A 19,917-nucleotide genomic window follows, 5' to 3' on the forward strand; every position below is an offset into this window, starting at 1 on the left:
AAATCTTACCAACAAAAAGGTAAGGTTCATAACTGTCCCTTTCCAGAGGAAAATAAATAATGATATAATAATAATAATAAGGGAATTGCTATAGTCCATCGCAAAAGGCATTTCGCGGCTGGTTTGTCGCATGTCAGACCAGCCGCCTAGTGAATGGAGACAACAGGCGGCTGGTCTAACATGCGATGCGACAGACTAGCCACGAAATGGCTTTTGCAATGGACGCTAGCAATTCCCTAATAATAATAATAAGCTAGCGTCCATCGCATAAGGCATTTTGCGGATGGTACGTGGCATGTGAGAGCGGCCACCTCATGAATTAGGACAAAAACTGCCGAAAAGTGAGCCTGTGTGGCTGCTCTCACATGCCACTGACCATCTCCAAAATGCTTTCTACGATGGACGCTAGCAAATACCATAACAACAATAACAACAATGATAATAATAATATGTACACTGCCATATTTTGAGAATGGTGCGAACTCACCTTGTTTTACATTGTTTAACCACTTGTCAAAGGTTATTACAATTCCCAAAAAACTCTCAACATATACAGCCAATCCGAAAGGGTAAAACAATGTGACTTCACCCATTATTAATACATGGTTGTGGGAATATCAGTTTAATAATAATAATTAAAAAAAAAATGGTATTACCACATACATATGCCTTTGGTATATTCCCACCCATCTCTTTATATAGTATCCTTTATGTAGTAATTCTTCTTTGATTCATACAACTTATATTAATATATTAAGTTGTATATTGATCCAGTGACACAACCAACCAATATTGATTCCTTTGGGCAAATACACCCATAGCAATAAGGATGGATATCTTGTATCTGAAAATTAGTAGTTCGTCGTTTCAATCCTCTAGTACCCAAATAAGTCAATTTTTGCCATGTTCTATTTGTGTCAATGGATTCGTTCAATCCAAAAAATGAAGACAAGCCAGAGAAGTAAGAAGCTTATTGCTTTCAGATGGGGTTCATCTGAAATTAAGTTGAAACCTCAAATCAAGAACATGAACTTGAACTTGAACCAAGCGAAGCGGAACCAGGAAACATGGGTGATAAACATTTTTTTTTGGCCGGTATGGGTGATAAACATAGTTAAAAAAAAAATAAAAAACTAATAAATGGATGGATGGAAAGCTACCAAACAAGTGGGTGACATTATTAATTTATGATCATCATAATAATATTACCAGTGAGAATTAACAGCAGGGTCAAAAGAGGTGCAAAGTCAACTTTGTTGTAGAACAGGTTTCTGCTAGTTGTACTTCCCCATTCGGCTACGATATTCTAATCCACGCGTTTTCATATTCCCAATCCCCTCCAAAGATTCTTTCCCTCCTTATTAAATACCCACATCCCAATACCCATTTCCTTCTACACACCTACCTTCTTTTCTTCTTTTCCTCCTTTTCTAACTCCTTCCTTTCTTCATTAATTTCCTTACATTTGGACCAAATATACAGTCATGGTGGTGGCTAATCCAACCCCAATTCGCATAGAAAAGATCCGAACCATCGGAATCCCAGTCATCGATCTATCGCGTAATAGGGCTCAGGTTGCAGAGCTTATCGTGAAAGCCTGCGAAGATTATGGGTTCTTTAAGGTGATTAATCATGGTGTACCTGAGGAGATAATTGAGAGGATGGAAGCCGAGGGACTCGATTTCTTCGCAAGACCCGCGTCCGAAAAACAAAAAGCCGGGCCGCCTAATCCTCTTGGCTATGGAAGCAAGAACATTGGCTTCAACGGGGACACCGGAGAAGTCGAATACCTCCTCCTCCACTGCAACACTCACTTAATTTCTCAGAGATCCAAAGCCATATGCAAGGATCCAATCAAATTCTGGTACTAACACTTGAACTATACCTTCTTCTTCTTCTTGTTTTTCCTCTCTCTCTCTCTCTCATCATTCATATATATATATATATATATATATATATATATATATATATATATATATATATATATATATATATCATATGAGAAAAGTGTAGCTACACATACGTGTAACTGACTTAGCCACACTGATGGCTTAAAATACAGTGGGCCCACATTGTTTGGGTGATCCAAACCATTCATTTGATAGGCCCTCACATTGATAAGGTGTGCCCAAAAAATCAGCTCCACAGGATCATCCCAACCCTTCAAACTGAGGAGGCAAAAATTGACGTGTATATAAAATATAAGTCCTATTCATGAGATTCCTAATCAGCAATAAGTACCCCATGCTTAGATTGATTTGCTACTTACTTTTATCTATGTTCTTACTAAGTGAATGAAAGTTACTTGGTAATGTTGTTCTCCAAAGGCATTTTAACAAGTAATGATTATTATGAGGCATATTTATATAGTTTTGTAGAGAATTTATATCACGGGTGGCCGTGAAAACACGTAAAGTCCAAAAAAGCAGGTACGGCCCACTCCATATGATGATCCAAACCGTTCATCTGTTTGGACACAACATAAATAGGTTGTGCCCCAAAAATCATTTCCATAGGATGATCCTAACCCTCTGATCTGAACTGATCTGAATATTGAGTGCCCCAAAAATCATTTATGGAATCTTCTACAGATCGGAGGGTTAGGATCATCCTGTGGAAATGATTTTTAGGGCACAGCATATTTATGGTTTGCCCAAACAGATGAACGGTTTGGATCATCATATGGAGTAGGCCGTACCTACTTTTTTGGACTTCATGTGTTTTCACAGCCACCCATCATATAAATTCTCAGTTTTGTAAATGTCATTACGAGATGCATATGGTGGGCTAAATGTTATTAGTTACGTGGTTGACTAGTTTAATTTTTGTAGCTTGGGGGAGAGGGGTGCCAAGCAAAGCTAGGTTAAAAATACATAAAAGTAGGTCTTGGCCCAGGCATCCCAAAGAAGAGATCAATTTGTTAGATTAATTTATTTAGACGTTTTACAAACAACCCATGCTTATGTTAAAACGAAACTATTCGATAATCACAGGTAATTCTTTTAGGTAAAAAAGTAAGAGTTGGGTATATTATAACGATTGAAGATTCCTAGCTGCAATCATGCCAAGTACCGACACATTCAATACCAAAAGCCCATGTACCGAGTTGCCCAACTTATGCTCCAAAAACCACCCATGTTATGCAATACAAGTAACAGTAATAAATCATTGCTCTAATACCAACCGGGAGGAATTCACTTGCTATATTTCAAAATCTATGGATTGTAGTGTTTCAAAATGCGAATGTTTGCCCAAACACAACCAAAGCAAATCCTAGTTGACTCAGCATGATGTTATCCGGTACTCGGTTAACATGGTCATAACTTGCGATAGTAAAATGAGTCTTAATAGACTTTGTAGGTCAAAATGCAAACTCGAACAAGAACTCGACCAATGTAATAGGTATTTGGAGTCCGGTTCGAGCTCAACTCATGAAATAAAAATGGGAAGTGATATATTCGACCCCTTTTTCTTCCCAGGCCACCCCGTCTATTGTATTTGTGACTACTCTTTTCACACTAAAGGAAGAAAATGGGGTGAAAATATTGTTTCCCAATGTACATAGTTGATGATATTAAAATAATATACAAGTAATTAATGTAAAGCCATATGGTTTGAGAACACATAGGTTGGCACGAAGTGAATGTAGTTGTATGATGGGTTTTCTTCACTAAATGAAGCATAGTAATGACGAGTGATGAGTAAGGATGAATCATATGGTTCTTATGGTGAATAATGCAAAAACAATCATAACTAACAAACAAGGTGGTGTTTCGTTTGCTTGCATTTTGTTTCTCCTTGCAGCAGGGTAGTAAATGATTACATAGAAGCTGTTAGAGATCTTGCATGTGAGATCTTAGAACACTTGGCAGAGGGGCTTAGAATCCAAGATCAGATGATTCTGAGCCGTTTGATCAAGGAGAGTGACAATGACTCTGTGTTAAGGCTGAATCATTACAGTTGTGACAAGAATTTGAACCGAGAACGGGACCCATCTTGTCGGATCGGATTCGGAGAGCATTCGGACCCTCAGATCTTAACGTTGATGCGATCAAATAATGTTGGTGGATTGCAGATCTCTTTGGAAGATGGGGAATGGGTCCCAATCCCACCGGACCCCACCGCCTTCTGTGTTAATGTGGGTGACATCTTGGAGGTTAGTACTACATGCAAAACTCCCCTTTTCGTTCGTGGGCCCTACCGCGCACGATTGATTGATTGATTGATTGCCGAAAAACACGGATCGGCTAAAATTAAATCTTGTTATGAATGCCATTGAATGGGTGTAAGTGTGATCTTTGGTCACACATGCTCCCTCCTTGGTGGGTCCACTATATGGACGGTTCGGATCGTCCAATCATACCGCCACATGTCCTGTGAACATGGGGTTTGTGACATTGGGTTTGATATCTGCACTACCATATTTTCATAATGGGCACTACTCCCTTCTCTGATTGTATGCCGTTAGAAGCTCAAGCAATGTAACAAGCTGTGACAACTCACCCATCTCTCATTGTATGTCGGTAGCAGCCTAAATAGTGTAAAAGCTCTGAAGCTCATTAAAAAGGTACAAAACAAAGTGCGTGGTGCCATTATGAAAATATGGTAGTGCAGATATTAGTGGGACCGGGGACTTACTTTGTTGGGTATTGCCAGCTTAAGCTTAACCTCCGCCAAAATGACTGATTATGACCTTGTGATTCACGTACTGACCGAAAATCATTAGGGCTAAAACAGTCATTCTACGTTAAGAAAGGATGCTTTCACCCCATTTTGCTGCATTTAGACGCCATCTGTTTGTCTTGTTCCTAAAGATGGCAATTTTGCCACCCCTAGTGTTTGTCTTTTCCTGGGACATGAAGTCATTTTTAAGAAAAGGAAAACAAAAGAGGGTTGAAATGCTGGGAAAGGAGTGGAAATATCATTTCCTTTTATTTGAATTGTAACCGTGAGACCTGAACCGTGCATGAGCTTGAAGCAATTAAAAAACAGTGGAGCCCATATTATTGGATAATCTAAACCATATATTCATTGGACGGGTGATCTCAACTATCCAAATGAATGGTTTAGATCACTCAATTATGTGTGTCCCTCATTGGATGGGTAATGTCAACCATCCGATCTGATATGATGATTGGCTGTATGATCCTAACCATCCGATCGAAAGTCTTACGATGATTACAAATGCGCGCAATTGACAGATCGAAAAGAGTCGACCCACAATCGAGATTCAATCAACGCATAGGATCGATCTTCTAATCCGATGATAAAAAAAGAAAATAAAATGAAATTGATCAACAGCATACATTAATTGAAACTTGGTTTCTTTTTTCTACATTGAAGGCTTTGACAAATGGGAGGTTAGTCAGCGTGAGACACAGAGCCATGGCTAACTCATCCAAGTCCCGTATGTCCATGATGTACTTTGGTGCTCCCTCGCTCCATCAATGGATCTCTCCACTCCCAGAATTGGTTACACCACAAAATCCATGTCTCTACAGACCCTTCACTTGGGCCGAATACAAGAAGGCCACATACTCACTCCGACTCAGCGATCGCAGGCTCGACCTCTTCAGAACTACTGGAGCAAAGGAAGACGCTCGTTCATTGACACTGAAACATGGTGTATATACAACCTCTGTGGGAGAATGCACGCATTGAAATGTTGTAACAATATTTTATTTGTATGCACTGTATGAGTGAGGTTGAGATGAAGAACATTGGGGGGAATTTTTCACTGATTGTTTCCCCAGATTTCTTCTTAGGATGCTGATGGAAGGGAAAGAGAGAATATAGATTTATTATAGCAAAGTTACAACAAAATGAGTCTGGAGTTGTAGTAGAAAATTAAGTTGATTTGTAGTTAGCAATTTGATTTGCAAACTCATGCTTAAGAATGTGTTGAATTGTTGGTTTTTCTGAAAGAAAAGTCATTAGAAAATTCAAAATTCATTTATTTATCTTACACAAAAGATCGCATATAATCTGTAATTCTGTATCATTCTTTTCCGCGATAGAACGAGTCTTGAGTTGCTGTAGAAATTGATTTTAGTATGTGTTCTCTATTATACATAGGGAATTGCTAGTGTCCATCACAAAAGGCTTTTCCCGGCTGGTCTGTTGCATGTCAGACCAGCCACCACGTGAATGGAGAGAATAGAGTTGTTGTAGAAATTGATTTTAGTATGTGTGTTCTATTATACATAAGGATTTGCTAGCGTCCATCGCATAAGGCTTTTCGCGGCTGGCCTGTTGCATGCCAGACCAGCCACCTCGTGAATGGAGACAAGAGCTCCTCGTGAATGGAGACGCGAAAAGCCTTATGCGATTGACGCTAGCAAATCCCACATACATAATGGTTGATTAGTAGTTAGCATTTTGATTTGCAAACCAATACTTAAGAGTACAATTTTGATGATCCAAACTGGTAAACATGTAGGCCCCACCACAGATGGGCCCTGCGCCCCTGCCCAAAAATGTACCCATTGGACAGCCTTGACCTTTCAAGCTATAAAGATTTAACCATTGATCTGACGAACGCTCCCTTTTTATTTTATCAATCTTCCGGAAGATTTGCTGGCTGTACATTGGAAAGCTAAGATTGTTCTCCCTGTCCCCAAAAATGTGCCCATGGGAAAATCCTGACCTTTTGATTTGTAAAGATGTCACCGTTGATTTGTCAAATGTTTCCTTTTTATTTCATCAATCTTCTATTTGCGGGATGTGCATCGGAGGGCTACGATCATTTGCCCTGCCCCACAAAATGTACCCATGGTATAATCTGACCTTTCGATTTATAAAGATTTCACCGCTGATTTGTCGAACGCCCCCCTTTTATTTAATTTGTCAATCTTCCATTCGCATCTGAGGGCTAAGATCGTTCATTGAGAGGGGTGTTTGAGTAATGGCCCACACTAATAAATAAGGCAGATATAAGATAATATGTTGATTGTAGCAATCTAACTAACATATTTTCAGCTTTGAAATATGATCCATCGTGTATATATTTTATTTATAATCTTACATTTGAAGAACCACGAACCAATGGTTAGGATTACAATAATAGATCATGTCTCATAAGATCTAACAGTTGGATTGTAAGGGTGGTTAGGTTGGATTTGATATACTTGGATTATTATCAATTAAGGCCTGATGAGAGTTTATATAGAACACACAAGGGTATAAGACACCCTTATAAACAATGTTCAGATCTTATGATCTATTCGAACAAGGATCACCCTCAGATTTTGGGCATCAGGCAATCTAAGATGAGGATCGGTAAGTGACGGTCCAAAATTGATCAAAGCTACCACCCTCATAAAATGATAAATTGTCTTCCTCATTATTTAAAAAAATAAATGAAGCAATCACCTGATGCCTGCCTTGGGAGACAATTTAATTTACCCAAGAAAAATCTAGTTGAACGGCCATTGACTCATGAAAAGAGTGTTAGATTAGATGGCCAACCACCTATCTATACTGCAATTACACGAATTGCACGAAGGAATTTCACGTCCAAACCCCTCCCTCATGATGTTTAAGCTACCACCCTCCTAAAACTCCACTTTAAAAGCTTTCTCTTTGGATGAAATGACTGGAATACCGCTCAATACATCTCTAGTAACTACTTATGGAACTTCTTTTTCCCTACTCCATTCATTCAAATTACTTCTTATATAACAAATTTGATCAGCACCAAAAGCATGAAGTGGATTGACCCAAGAATAGAGAAGGGTATTGTGGCAATTTCAATGTGAGACACATGCAGGGGCGATGCCATAAATTTTGCACAAGGGGGCAAAATTTATAGTAATTTTTTTTCTCCAAACAAATGAAAGTAATATTATAGTTTCCAAACAAAACCCTCTATATATTCTATCACCAGCGGCGTAAACATCACTTCGGCTAATATGCCCTTGACTATATATTTCAAACTTGTTCCGGAGAACAAAACATATTCAAGTGAGGAATGATAGAATGAAGTGCGGCATACAAAAACCAGCTACAAGGGCGCCTCCATTGGTCCAATCTTAAGAAAGTGAGAAAGTGGATCACTTTCTTAACATTGGACCAATGGGGGCGCCCTTGGAGCTGGTTTTTGCAAGGGCGCCCTTCAGTCTATCATTCGTCAAAAAGTGGAATGTTAAATTCTCTTGCAAACCCCACTGGTGGAACGGGACCAATGTGCATTTATAACTTGTATAAGTCAAAGAACAATAAATGGATTCGGTGACATTCACCAATGGGGAGCCCTTTCATCTGTTTTCTCCATTCGGTGACATTCACCAATAAAGGTATATTTGTTCTTTCCCAAAAAATTAAGGGGGCAATTGCCCCCCTTCCCTTACAAGTGCCGTCGCCCCTAGACACATGGATATTTTGGATATTTGAGGAAAATTGAAGGGTAGCTGAAGGGAATTCTGGGCTTTATATAGAAAGAGGAGAGGGTGATGATCGTCTTAGGGTGTCTTCATGCAAATGGCTTCACTTGTGTTGTTCTTTGAAGCTCTAATGAGAGGTCAAGGAGATCAACTTTTGGCCGGGAAGGGATCCGAGGAGGGCGAACGAAAAGTCGAGATCAATGTAAAAGCACAGGTAAATGTGGCTGTGGGAGCGCCGTCCATGTACAGGGTCTACCACCACGACAACCTTGGGGATATTACAATGGAGGAAAAACAGACTTGGAAAATAGATGAATGCTTTTGGCCTTAGCAATCCTTTTCCCACAACTAGTTTTTCTCTCTTTTTTTCATGTGTCTTATGACCATTGAAGGTATTGATGTTCAAAGGTTGTCTTTTGAAATGAAAAGATGAACCATCTTTTGTTAAAATGTGTGTAAGAAAGAGTACTAAAATTTGTGTCACAACTCTAAACTCGTCTGAGTCATTCAACTAACTAGTGAGATGAGTTGACTCACAAACAACTCAATTGGAGTGAGAGAGTGAAACAAGGCAATCAGCAAGTCAAATTTAAATGCCCCCACCACTACAAAATCATTTTAATGTTAAATGTTGAAAGAAATATATGTGCCAAAAAAAAAACCCATAAATTTATAGAAATGTGTGCTGAATTTTTTACCGAGTCACCCATGACACGTTTGAGTTGACTCGACCAACTTTCAAGTCGAGTTGAGTGTACGAGCTTTTGAAGAGAGAGGCGACAGGCATCTGTTGCTTGCTTTTAACCAATGGGTATTTGTCTTTTACCCAGTGGTGGAAGAAGGGGGACCCCACTATCGGGATAGGTGGGACCGGCTTCTCCATTAGAAAGAGGTTGAGGGAATTAACTCGAGTTCTGGTGCTGGTAAGGGCACGAACGGTCTCTCATAAGAACACCCCTTCTGCTACTTCTAAACTCTTGATGGTGAACCATTTCTCCAATTTGATGCGGTTTTACCTTTGCTTTTTGTTGCATGTGAGTTGAGGGGTACTGGAACCTGACATCAGTGGCACTAGAGCCACAAAGGGCCCACAAATTGATGTGCTGTTTTATAGGCAGAGATAGTAAGACAAAACAGGGTGGCCCTTATACATAACAGCGGGTCCTACACCCCCCCCTCCCCCCCCCCCCCCCCCCCCCCCCCCCCCCCCCCCACACACACACACACACACACACACACACAAGCGACTCTTATGTTATATGATCGTTTCAAAATCCATGATCATATAACATTGTGCCATTCAATCTCATGAACAGTGTAAGATGAAATAACCCAGAAATAAAACCTCCCATGTAGCCAATAGTGAGAATTCAGATTGTAAAATATCAAAGTAGAGACAATATCTAATAAATATCTTAATATCTTTGCTACTGACCTTTCTATCAATTTTAATAATGTCAATACAAATGATAACATGTAGTTACTGATACAGATACAACAAACAGAATTGTTGAGGTGTGGGAGCTACAGTCACAGGTTAGAGTCTTCTGCCATTACTGTGAAGCTCAAAAATAAAATAAATACACAAATGGGGGGAGAAATGAGACAGATTCAGGCTACTTACTGGCCTAAACTGAGAAGGGTACAATTTTCATCTTTATAAAATAAGATGAAACCCTTCATGTTACATTTCCATGTAGAAAATGACATTGTTTCTACTTCATTTCTTTTTCTTTTACTGTACAGTATGAAGGAATTATTATAAGGCCTTTCAATGGTCAGATGTTAGATGAGAACCTGCAATCCAGCAGCAGAGCGAGAGCACTTTTTTCGAGCACTTTTGTTCAGCGTGCAGATACAGCCTTCGAGAAGCTCAAGATCCTCATCACATGTGAGCATGCTTGCCTTCTCTGGACTCTCCAAGAGCATTTTCGAGGTCAGATAACCGGCTATCGTCCATGTCTGATAAAGACGTGATTGCTTGCCGATAAATCTGCCCATCCGAGTGTCATAATACTCGGGCCACTTGTCAACCATGAGTCTCTTCTCAGCCACCTCGACCGCCCTTCTGGCCATATCTGGCCTGCCCATTTTAATGCAAGCTAACGTGAACTGTAATATCAAGCAAAAGAAAATGGTTAGAATGAGAAGTAGCAAAATTCAGACAGCTAAATCATACACTGAAAAATGTATACAACCATACCTGCCATAGCAGTGTAGGCCAAGATCCCCCATTATGATATGACCATGGACTGCAAGAATCATAGTTTTGGTCAGATAAAATGTCTTTAACCCAGTTCTGAGTGCATAGTTACAAATGCTATATCAACCAGAAGATTCTGAAGCGTTTAATGGATCCCTTCAAGAAGACACAAATATATTTAATTGCAACCAGAAAGTTGGACTCATTGGAATGGTGAAGCATTTAACCTCTGTATTGTTATAAAATTACATTTCTACATTCAAGATGTTGGGTTTTAGTGTCTTGTTTTCTACAAAAGTGGAAGGGGCCCACCTAGATTGACTAGTGTCTCTCCATGCACGTGGAACTCTTGCGTGTGGCTCTCCTTTGTAGTATCCTAGTTGGACTACGAGAAAGAGAGAGTTAGGTTAGGTTTCCTAGTTAGACTAGGGCTAGGTTTAGGTCTTTAACAAGAGAAAACCAATGACAAATAGGGGGTGGAGTGAAACAGAGAAGAAAAGAGCACAGTTTTTTGTCCTTTGGAAAATAGAAGGTAAGAGAGGATTTCTCTTGGTTTTCTCTTGTGGTGAGATATAGAAAAGATTTTTCTCTTATATTGTGTATGGTCTTGGATGAGAAGAGGAGGGAAAGGGTTGCAATTGTTGGTTTCGGGTTGTTACCATTGTAATCATGTCTATTGTCTCATTCTCATAATGGAAGATTATATCTCACCCATGGATGTAGGCACCTTGCCAAAACACGTAAAAACTATTGTGAGCTTCTTATGGTTTGCTTCTTTCTACTACTTTGTGCATGATCAGATTTTGCCTGTCAAATTCAACAAAGTGGTATCAAAGCCAGGTTGAGGGTCAAGGGAGAAGGAATCAAGTGGTAGATCACTGAATGTGAGAAAGTATTTTTTTCTCCAATTGAAGTTATTAAAGTTAAATAAATATTTCTTAGAATCTTAGTGATTCTTTTTTTTTTCTTGATTCCTTCATCACTATAGCAGTAAAGTCGAGTTCTATCTTTTTATTTTTTTTATAAAAAATATATTTAAATTTTTTTTATTTATATCATATTTAGTCCCATTTAGTGTATTATTGGTATCTATACCGATGTGTAATATTATATGAATTGTATGTGAAATTCGGTGCATGTATTATCTACATAAATTACATGTGGCATGTCGTATGTACTGAATTATCAAACATGTGTGATAACACATCACTAGTTGTTCTTGCATATTTATAGATCTGGTTTATTTGGTGTGAGCTAATTCTTGCATATTTTACTTGGCTGATATATTTTGTTGACGAATTAACTATAAGGCTAATAAACGTGCAAAAACCCTAGTTGTGATTTGACTACTTTATGCATAATCTGTTCATAGACCGTTAGCGCTGATTTTATTGAAGAATATAAACTTTTTTATAATGTCTTGAAGAATAGGCACTTGACACTCAAAAATTCTCCTTAAAGAACCCACGAAGCCTAGGTTTGCACCAGCACTTAACTGTGTTCTCCCAACTACTAATCAACATTGAAGTGCTCCATTTTTTTTCTTTTCTTTCATTTTGTGTGTGCATACGTATATTCAGGAAGATCACTACAGATGATTAGACAATCAGACAGCACAGGACCCAAGTTTTAAATGTACACTGTCATGAGAACTCTAGTCTAATACATATAAAAGTTTGGTTGTCATGCTAGTGTAGAAAGCAGACTTAATTGTCTTCTCAAAATCCAGACACCAGATTGAGCATTACATGCTAAGTCCATTGTCCTTCAAGGCTCAATCTACAAAAATACTTTTCTACCAGACAATTTCATTCTCTGATATGTGGTTTTCTAGGGACTAGAGTGGCTTTAAGAGAAAATGCGGCTTTTAAGCTGATGGTGTAATGGACAAAAAGTCAGATATCATGTCCTTACACCCCTGTGAGAGAGAGAGAGAGAGATAAATTAGGGCAGAAAGTTTGTCAAGAAAACTCACGTGTTCTTTGGGTCACTGCCAGTAATTATACGCCACTCCTCATATTCCAGAGCAGGGTAACATATTTTGAATGGCATGTTCCCCACAAGGTCATCCCATTTGTCTTCAATGAGATTTAAAATGTCCTCAGCTTGTCTTGGAGTAGTCAAGGAAGAAACCACAGACCAAAGATTTCCCAGAGAGAAGAACCTAAAGTCCATATGTGCAGGCTGTAGATTGCCAATGAGATAACCACCTTTTTCAGGAATCCAATCTACTAGCCAAGCAGGGATCTGATCAGGGTAAATATTGAACTTGTTAATAGCATCTGTAGAATATTCTTCTGTCTTGTAGCGGTATATCTCATTGATCTTCTTCATATCCACCCAATAATACTGTCTGATGTGGAATGACAATGCGCTGAGTCTGTTATTAATAGCACGCACCAGATTCTTGGATCCATCATTGACAGTGATCATTTCACGGGAGCATCGCAGAGCTGAGTAGAATAATGCCTGTAGAACATAGGTCGTCAGGAATGATAAACAACCATGCCAGTAAGGAAAAAAGAAAAGATAATATAAGATAAAAACTAGCATGATGAACCAAGAAATGACAACAAGATTAATAAGCTATTCTACAATCTTGTCAGTATTGTGTTGCTATATCTTCAATATCATGATGGGTTGTACAGTCAGGTCAAGTAATTATAACCAAGCACTAACATGTGTACTTGTGTGAAGAATTGAAGATCAAATGAAACATGCAAGCAGCATATGATAAATCAAAGTAAACACAATAACAGGAGCAAATGTAGAGGCCAAATGGCGAATATTAACAGATGAATATAGCTGGTGTATAAATGAGGAAGTTAGCTGGTGTATAAATGAGGAAGTTAGGCAAATGCCTAGGAGATAATATTCACAAGTAAAAAAAAAAAATTGTTTTCTTTGTGTTGACACTTCCATAATGTATGCTTATATATCCATAACAAAACAGAGAGTCCTGAAAAATAAAAAAAACCAACCATGGATAGCAATATATTGACCACTCACTTAAATAATGTGAGCAAATCAGCAAGTGAGGTAAAATTTAGTCCGAAATAGACCATGGAGTAAAGCGCATAGTGTCAGGAGAAGGAAGCACCAGGAAAGAACAAAAAGAACGTCATTTTTTTTATATGGGCTACATTTTTCATAAATGATTTTACCCTGAAGTGATAGGAGCACATTTCCCATTTCTCCATTGCCTAACTTACTATTATAGTCAGCACAAGTGAATCGACACCGTATCAGCTATTTGCATATTTAAGATTAGGTAACTGTTTTCACAAGTTTGCAGGTTGGGCACGTGAGATTAATGGATCGAGCTTCATACCTCGTGCCAAATAGTATTAAATCTTCCATAAAGCTATGGCAGTTCCTTTGTATCTTTATCCAAAATATCTTAAATTTCCATAACTTTGGTTTTTATTGTTTCGACATTCAGACCTGGTGGTCACGGGTTCGAGTCACGGAAACAGCCAACTGCAAAGCAGGGGTAAGGCTGCGTACATCTAGCCCTCCCCAGACCCTGCAATGGCGGAAGCCTCATGCACTGGGCCGCCTTTTTTATTGTTTCGACATTCGGAGTGAGAAATCAGATCCAAAGAACCTAAGTCCCTCCAGATTTAGAACTTTCCCTCAATCCTTCTATTGGTTTCCTTTCCACAACTAATTCAATGCAATCTTCTTTCCAAGGTGTGCTCACCAAAGGAAAACAAATTATCAAAGTACTTATCATTGCTAGTGAAGTACTGGATTAAAAAAGTAGAGAAGGAATCCCAAGCATACTTTCCAAAGTTGATTTATGATTGTGGAGTGGAACCTTGCTTACATGATGATGAGGCCGGCTTTTTGAGGAAATGGATCAGAGAATGCATCTCAATCGCATTGTTTTCCATTCTTTTACATGGTAGCCTGGTCAGTCTCTTTTGAAATAACAAGGGGGATAAGCTAGGTAACCCATTATCTCCATTTTTATTCGTGATAGTGTGGGAGGCCCTAAGTCTCTAAACCAGTCAGTCAGCCAGAATGTGGATTTCTAGAAGGTGTCAACATTAGTGGGGGGTTTCTTTCAATTTCTATTTACAAGCTGTGGTATTTATTGATCTTTAAGGAGAATAGTAGGGAGCAAGTGAACTTTAGATTGTTATTGAGATCGGTTATGGCTGTCTTACTTCAGTTTAATATCAGAGCTACAATACATAGGTGTCTAGTTGGTTCTACACCAGTTTGGTATCAAAGCTACATGGTACATAAATTTGGTATCAGAGCCAAGGTTCCCCCGTGACAACCCGGAGTGGTAGGACTTATCAGCCAGGGAACCCCGGCCTAGAGTGATAGAGTTCTTCTTAAATATAGCCGACAAGGTGGAAAGAATGGAACGACAATTGATACGAACATGATTTATAAATCGCAAAAGATATGCCACAAACATGGAAATGCCTATGCGGGAGGGGTGGCCGACTCTGGTGAAGCAGAGGTTCGGGTGGTTTATCAAGGAATTAAATTATTAGCGGAAGAAGACCTTAACCAAGTGGCAGTGGAAGGAGATTCTTTCAGTGTGATTCGTTGGTTATCAGGCTCTCATATTTTTCCTTGGCGTTTTGCGGACGTTTTCACCATTTTCAACAAAATAAATGACTTGGCGGGCAATTCTTGTGTCTCCTTCCGCCATATTCAGAGATCGACCAATGGAGTAGCGGATAAGATAGCTAGCAGTGGGGTTCATCTGGAGCCCTTGGAGCTTTATGATTGCCTTCCTCCCTAACTTGTTGTTTTGCTCTATTCGTTGGATTGTACATAGTTTCCTTTTTTTCTCTTTGTATCTTTTACCATCTCGGTCCTCTTAATGAAATCTTTGACCATTGAAAAAAAAAATGTTGAAGTGCCTATGTTTCATGAATGTAATGAGGAGAAAGTGTGTATTCATTGGGCGCACAAACTAGAAGAGTAGTTTGGGAACAACAACATGAACAATGACCAAATTATTAGAGTTTCCATGATGGAAAAACCCTCGTAGAACAAACTTAAAGAATATTCAAGAAATAATGCTTCTTGTATTATGACAACTGGTGTTCCAACAATCAAAACCACTTAATTTTTTCAGGAAGTATGGCTGTCAATAGTATGCACTGAACTATCTCATCAACTGCTCTACGTCAGAAATTGTAAAGTAGGCCCAGGACGGCAGAGCATATTCCTGGAGCTGTAGTAGCAAACATGAGCTCTCTTCCCTTGACACGTGTGGGAATACATGCTAAAAACATGTGCAACTTGAGGGCTATCCATGTAGAAAGATTGTACATCCATAAATATTGGAAACAGGGAACTGAAGATATTTGGAACTAAGCATAACCTAAATAAGGTTTACAAATAAAGACAGTTAGGTTTAAGAAACAATACAAAACAATCTATCTACTTGTGCAACGATAAATAAATAACAACTTGAAGCTTAGTTCTGTTTTATCATTCAAAAATAAAGAAGATTACTTCTGATAATAGGGTAGTTGACATGCAAAAAGGCATTGAATACCATCAAAACTTAACTTACTTGGATCTCAAGAGGGTGTCCATGAATGCCCATCCGTCTGTCTATCATGCAAGATCCATCGGTGACCAACAGAGATGGAAACATGTCAAAACCATCTGATAAACATAAGTGCAAGACAAGTTTTATGCCGGTTTGGACATCCACCCTTTCTTGCAAAGCATAATCACCAGTTATCTTTCCATAAGCTCTCAACAAGATTATCCACCACAACCCTGGCAAAGGAAGGTACGAGTCAACTTTCTTCTAAGTTTGACATATGAGTGAATAATCATACCATAGAATCAAGAAAAATGAGTTAATCTCATTATTTGACATCCTACGGAGTTTTCATCAAGGACAAGATGAAAATCTGCAATGGAATAACTGTATAACATCAGAAAATAGACCGTATAACATTCTTAACTTCTAAGCAATTGCTCATTACTGATGCCCATAAAATTAGAGTACACTTACCAGAATCAACAGGTGCAACACGACCAATGGCCGACTCGCCAAAGTCCGGATCCAGAACTTCTTCAAATGCTTCATTGTTTCCATCAAGAGGAACTGTTCTCACTTTAAAACTAGCTGGCATCAATCCTTGCCCTGGGCTGTAGCAATCAACGGTTTTCTCCCAGCTCTGGGTGACAAAAAGCGGATAGCATTTTAAAATTATAAAGAACTTTAAAACTCAATGGCAACAACCCCTGCATTGGGAGCAATTCACAGTTTTCTCCCAGCTCTGGGCATCAAATAGGAGATAGATTTTTTGAAATTTTAAATCATGTCAAAGATCATAGATAAGCCATATCATGTGTCTGATCCCACATCATATGTTTGTTCTTTGTAAGATTAACTGAACAACGTCTAAAATTCTAAATATCCAAACTAATGGCGATTTAGGCAAAGTTCAGATCAACAGACAACCCTGTAAATTCACTGATCAATTTGAAAAATGGGTGAGTTTTTTCAGTTTGTACGGGCCCTTTCGTCGAAAACAATTTGTCCAAATTGATCACCAACTTGGCCTTGCTAAATTGTTTTTTACAAACTGGCGAGTTTTTGAATAACTCAGTTGAGCCGAAATTAGAAATTGGTCTGTAGTTTCCGAATCCAGTCTGGGTTATAGAACATTGTACCACTATTCATGACTATAACACAAGCTAACAGTATATAATAAGGGCATTAAAAATTCAAATCAAGCAAGGCACAAGCAATGTACTCAAAGACGAGTAGTTATAAACGTTATTTATAGAGGAAACAACAATTGGTTGTACGACTTTTAATGGACTTGCATAGCACTTGCTTTGGCTTTTGCAAAGACAGGATTTTGGAGAACATTTATTATAGTAAAGAGTAATCCAAATCGGGTCATAGACGGTTAGTGATCAATAATGTTTTGAGCCGGGAACACCTTAGCCGCTTAGAAAGGGTATGGTAATGGGTTAACAGTGTATGTGCAGGCTTGATGTAAGCCCAACAAGGTTGGTGAGCATATTTGAGAAACAAGAGTCCATAATGGGTGGACTCTAGGGTTTCCCTTTGATTTATTATAAGTATAGGATCGGTCTCTGCTTTCACACATAAGGTTGTTATTTATTCCCATTGGAATACAAGAAGGAAGAGTGCAGAGAGTAGAAGACCACCCCAGATGGTTATTTGTTTTGTAGACTTTTGGAATCACAGCAGGATTGAGCATTTTCAATCACAGAAGCATCCAACAGAGGTATTTATGCCCGATCTTTTCTTGAATTCAACTTGTTCAGTTTCTTATGCTTATGTTTGATCACGCAAAAAAGTTTTACAAGCGGTAACAGAGCCAATGCGCTTGAATCGTAAGCATACGATTCAAAAAATTAAACACGAGAAAGACCGCATCCATAGAAAGGGTATGGTAACGGAAATCAGATATGACAGTGACACAATTAAAATGTAAATTTTGCAAGACTGGGAAATTACAACAATCAAAATCAAAATAATGAGTGAATTGAGAGCATCCAAAGATCACCTGCAATTGCATTGTGTGAAGAAGAAAATTCCTTACGATCTCTCCCTCTCGTTTGAGCAAAAAAGCAAGGGCCGACGGGACAAAATCACGAATAAACACCTGATCATAATTGAGAGGAAACTTATCGGCCGGATCATTTGCGGCAACAGTCCCTACCGGATTCCCACAATAATTCACCATAGCCTTTCGCAAAAGGTCCCACGCCTCTTTCTCGCTCTCTGTTATCTCCCTCTTATGGCTCCCCACATTCTCCTCCTCCAACTCCCCTAAATTCTCTGTATCTACACCAAACCTACTCCCATTAACCTTAGCTTCTTCTTCTTGTTGTTGTAAAACACCACTCTGAATCCTCTCTGCAACTAGAGGCTTCACATTCATGCCATTTTGAATGTAAATCCTCTCAAAAGTATTCTCTCCGATCTGCGGCTCCACAGATAGATGCCGAATTTCAGACGCCACATTTGAAATTACAGAATGGCCTACTGAAACCCTAGATCGGCCCAAATTCGAATCAGGAAGGAGAAAAGATGTGCGATTCGAAGCGATTGCACGTTGAAACCCTAAAATTCCAGAAGAATGGAAACGGAATCGCCGATCTCGGACTAATTTGGATCCGCGATTGGAGAGATGGTTGACGAGGGAATGGAATCCGAAGAAGGACGAGTTTCGGATTAAAATTCTACAGCAAGGTTTCATGGTGGAAATTCCCATGGAACTGCTCGTATTCATAACACAAATATCAAAAGACAAGGGAGAAATCAAAGGTAGAGAGAAAAAGAGATAGATCTGTAGGAAAAAATTATATACAGCTCTGTTTGTTTTGGGGAAAAAATAAAAAACAGAGATTGAAAGAGAAATGAAGATGAATTAATAAAAATTGAAGCAGCAGATAAGAATGAAGGAGATTTGATGGGTGTTTTTGAGAAAGAGAGGAAGAAGAAGTCGGGACAAGTTTATAGAGGTGGGAAAATGGAAACTTCCGCCCGAGAGAGGGTGTCTTGACGGGAACTTCACAATTCGGAATGACTAAATTAGCCTTTCAGAGTTAATTCCTACACGCATGTAAGTATTAATGTTGCTCATTTTACTAACATCCAAACCATTCATTTTTTGGGCCCCTACTTAAATGGTTGTTGCCCTGGAAATGATCACCGTTGGATCATCCTAATCCTCTGATTTGTGATAGACAACACATTATAGAAACCTCTACAGATCAGAGGGTTAGGATTATTCTATCCAGATAATTTTGAAGGGCAAGATCTGCTTTAGTTGGGGCCCAAAAAATGAATGGTTGGGATGTAGGGCCCCTTGTATGTTTTTTAATTACTTATATGCACATGGATACACCATATAAAAAAAAAAAAAAAAACTCACTTATATGATGGGATCCATTTCATTTATTTCCTTTGGATGGGCCATGGAGCAAAATCCATAATCCTCCGATGTGCAGAGACTTTCCTGATGAATATAAATCCTTGCTGGGTGTTATAGGGGTAGAGCCTGCCATTCAACTATGCTTGCATTTGGATTCCCGGAATCGAGAATTTGTATCAGCACTGTATTCCAATTTCTATCTCTCAAATGCAACAACAAAAAACTAAAATAAAATTTCATTCCGACCAATGTAGAATCTTAATGGGATGAAAACAGATTCTCCCCTCAATTCTGCCTCCTTGATTCTCTTCTTTTTTAATCAAATGTTGGAATCTAGCAGGATAAGAATCAGATGCTGCTGATTCCGATGCTTTGATTATTGCAAGCCATGCTTGCACCCTCTATCGTCATTCAGCTTGATAGG

The 19,917-nt window shown here is 38.9% G+C and overlaps 2 protein-coding genes across 3 annotated transcripts; one reads left to right on the plus strand and one right to left on the minus strand.

The window, feature by feature from the left end:
* The first annotated feature begins 1,436 nt into the window (after positions 1-1,436).
* Positions 1,437-5,841, plus strand: LOC143880749 (gibberellin 2-beta-dioxygenase 2-like). The gene is made up of 3 exons (XM_077383718.1): positions 1,437-1,864; positions 3,805-4,156; positions 5,344-5,841. Exons 1-3 carry the CDS (start codon positions 1,485-1,487, stop codon positions 5,659-5,661), a joined length of 1,050 nt encoding a protein of 349 aa, XP_077239833.1. The 5' UTR covers positions 1,437-1,484; the 3' UTR covers positions 5,662-5,841.
* Positions 5,842-9,772: 3,931 nt separating this feature from the next.
* LOC143881324 (alkaline/neutral invertase A, mitochondrial-like) lies at positions 9,773-19,077 on the minus strand. 2 transcript variants are annotated; one of them, XM_077384332.1, is made up of 6 exons: positions 18,120-19,075; positions 16,586-16,751; positions 16,133-16,344; positions 12,560-13,053; positions 10,585-10,633; positions 9,773-10,493 (listed from the first exon to the last, which is right to left on the minus strand). In XM_077384332.1, the coding sequence occupies exons 1-6, from the start codon at positions 18,846-18,848 to the stop codon at positions 10,167-10,169; spliced, it is 1,977 nt and encodes a 658-aa protein (XP_077240447.1). In that variant the 5' UTR covers positions 18,849-19,075; the 3' UTR covers positions 9,773-10,166. The 2 variants fall into 2 exon arrangements, with proteins under 2 accessions (XP_077240447.1, XP_077240448.1); XM_077384333.1 differs by lacking the exons at positions 9,773-10,493; positions 10,585-10,633 and adding an exon at positions 10,664-11,391 and having other exon boundaries at positions 18,120-19,077.
* Positions 19,078-19,917: the final 840 nt, after the last annotated feature.

This window comes from Tasmannia lanceolata, unplaced genomic scaffold (genome assembly GCF_043159265.1).
Source record: "Tasmannia lanceolata isolate RefF3 unplaced genomic scaffold, GAP_Taslan_0.1 ptg000007l, whole genome shotgun sequence".
Lineage (NCBI taxonomy): Eukaryota > Viridiplantae > Streptophyta > Magnoliopsida > Canellales > Winteraceae > Tasmannia > Tasmannia lanceolata.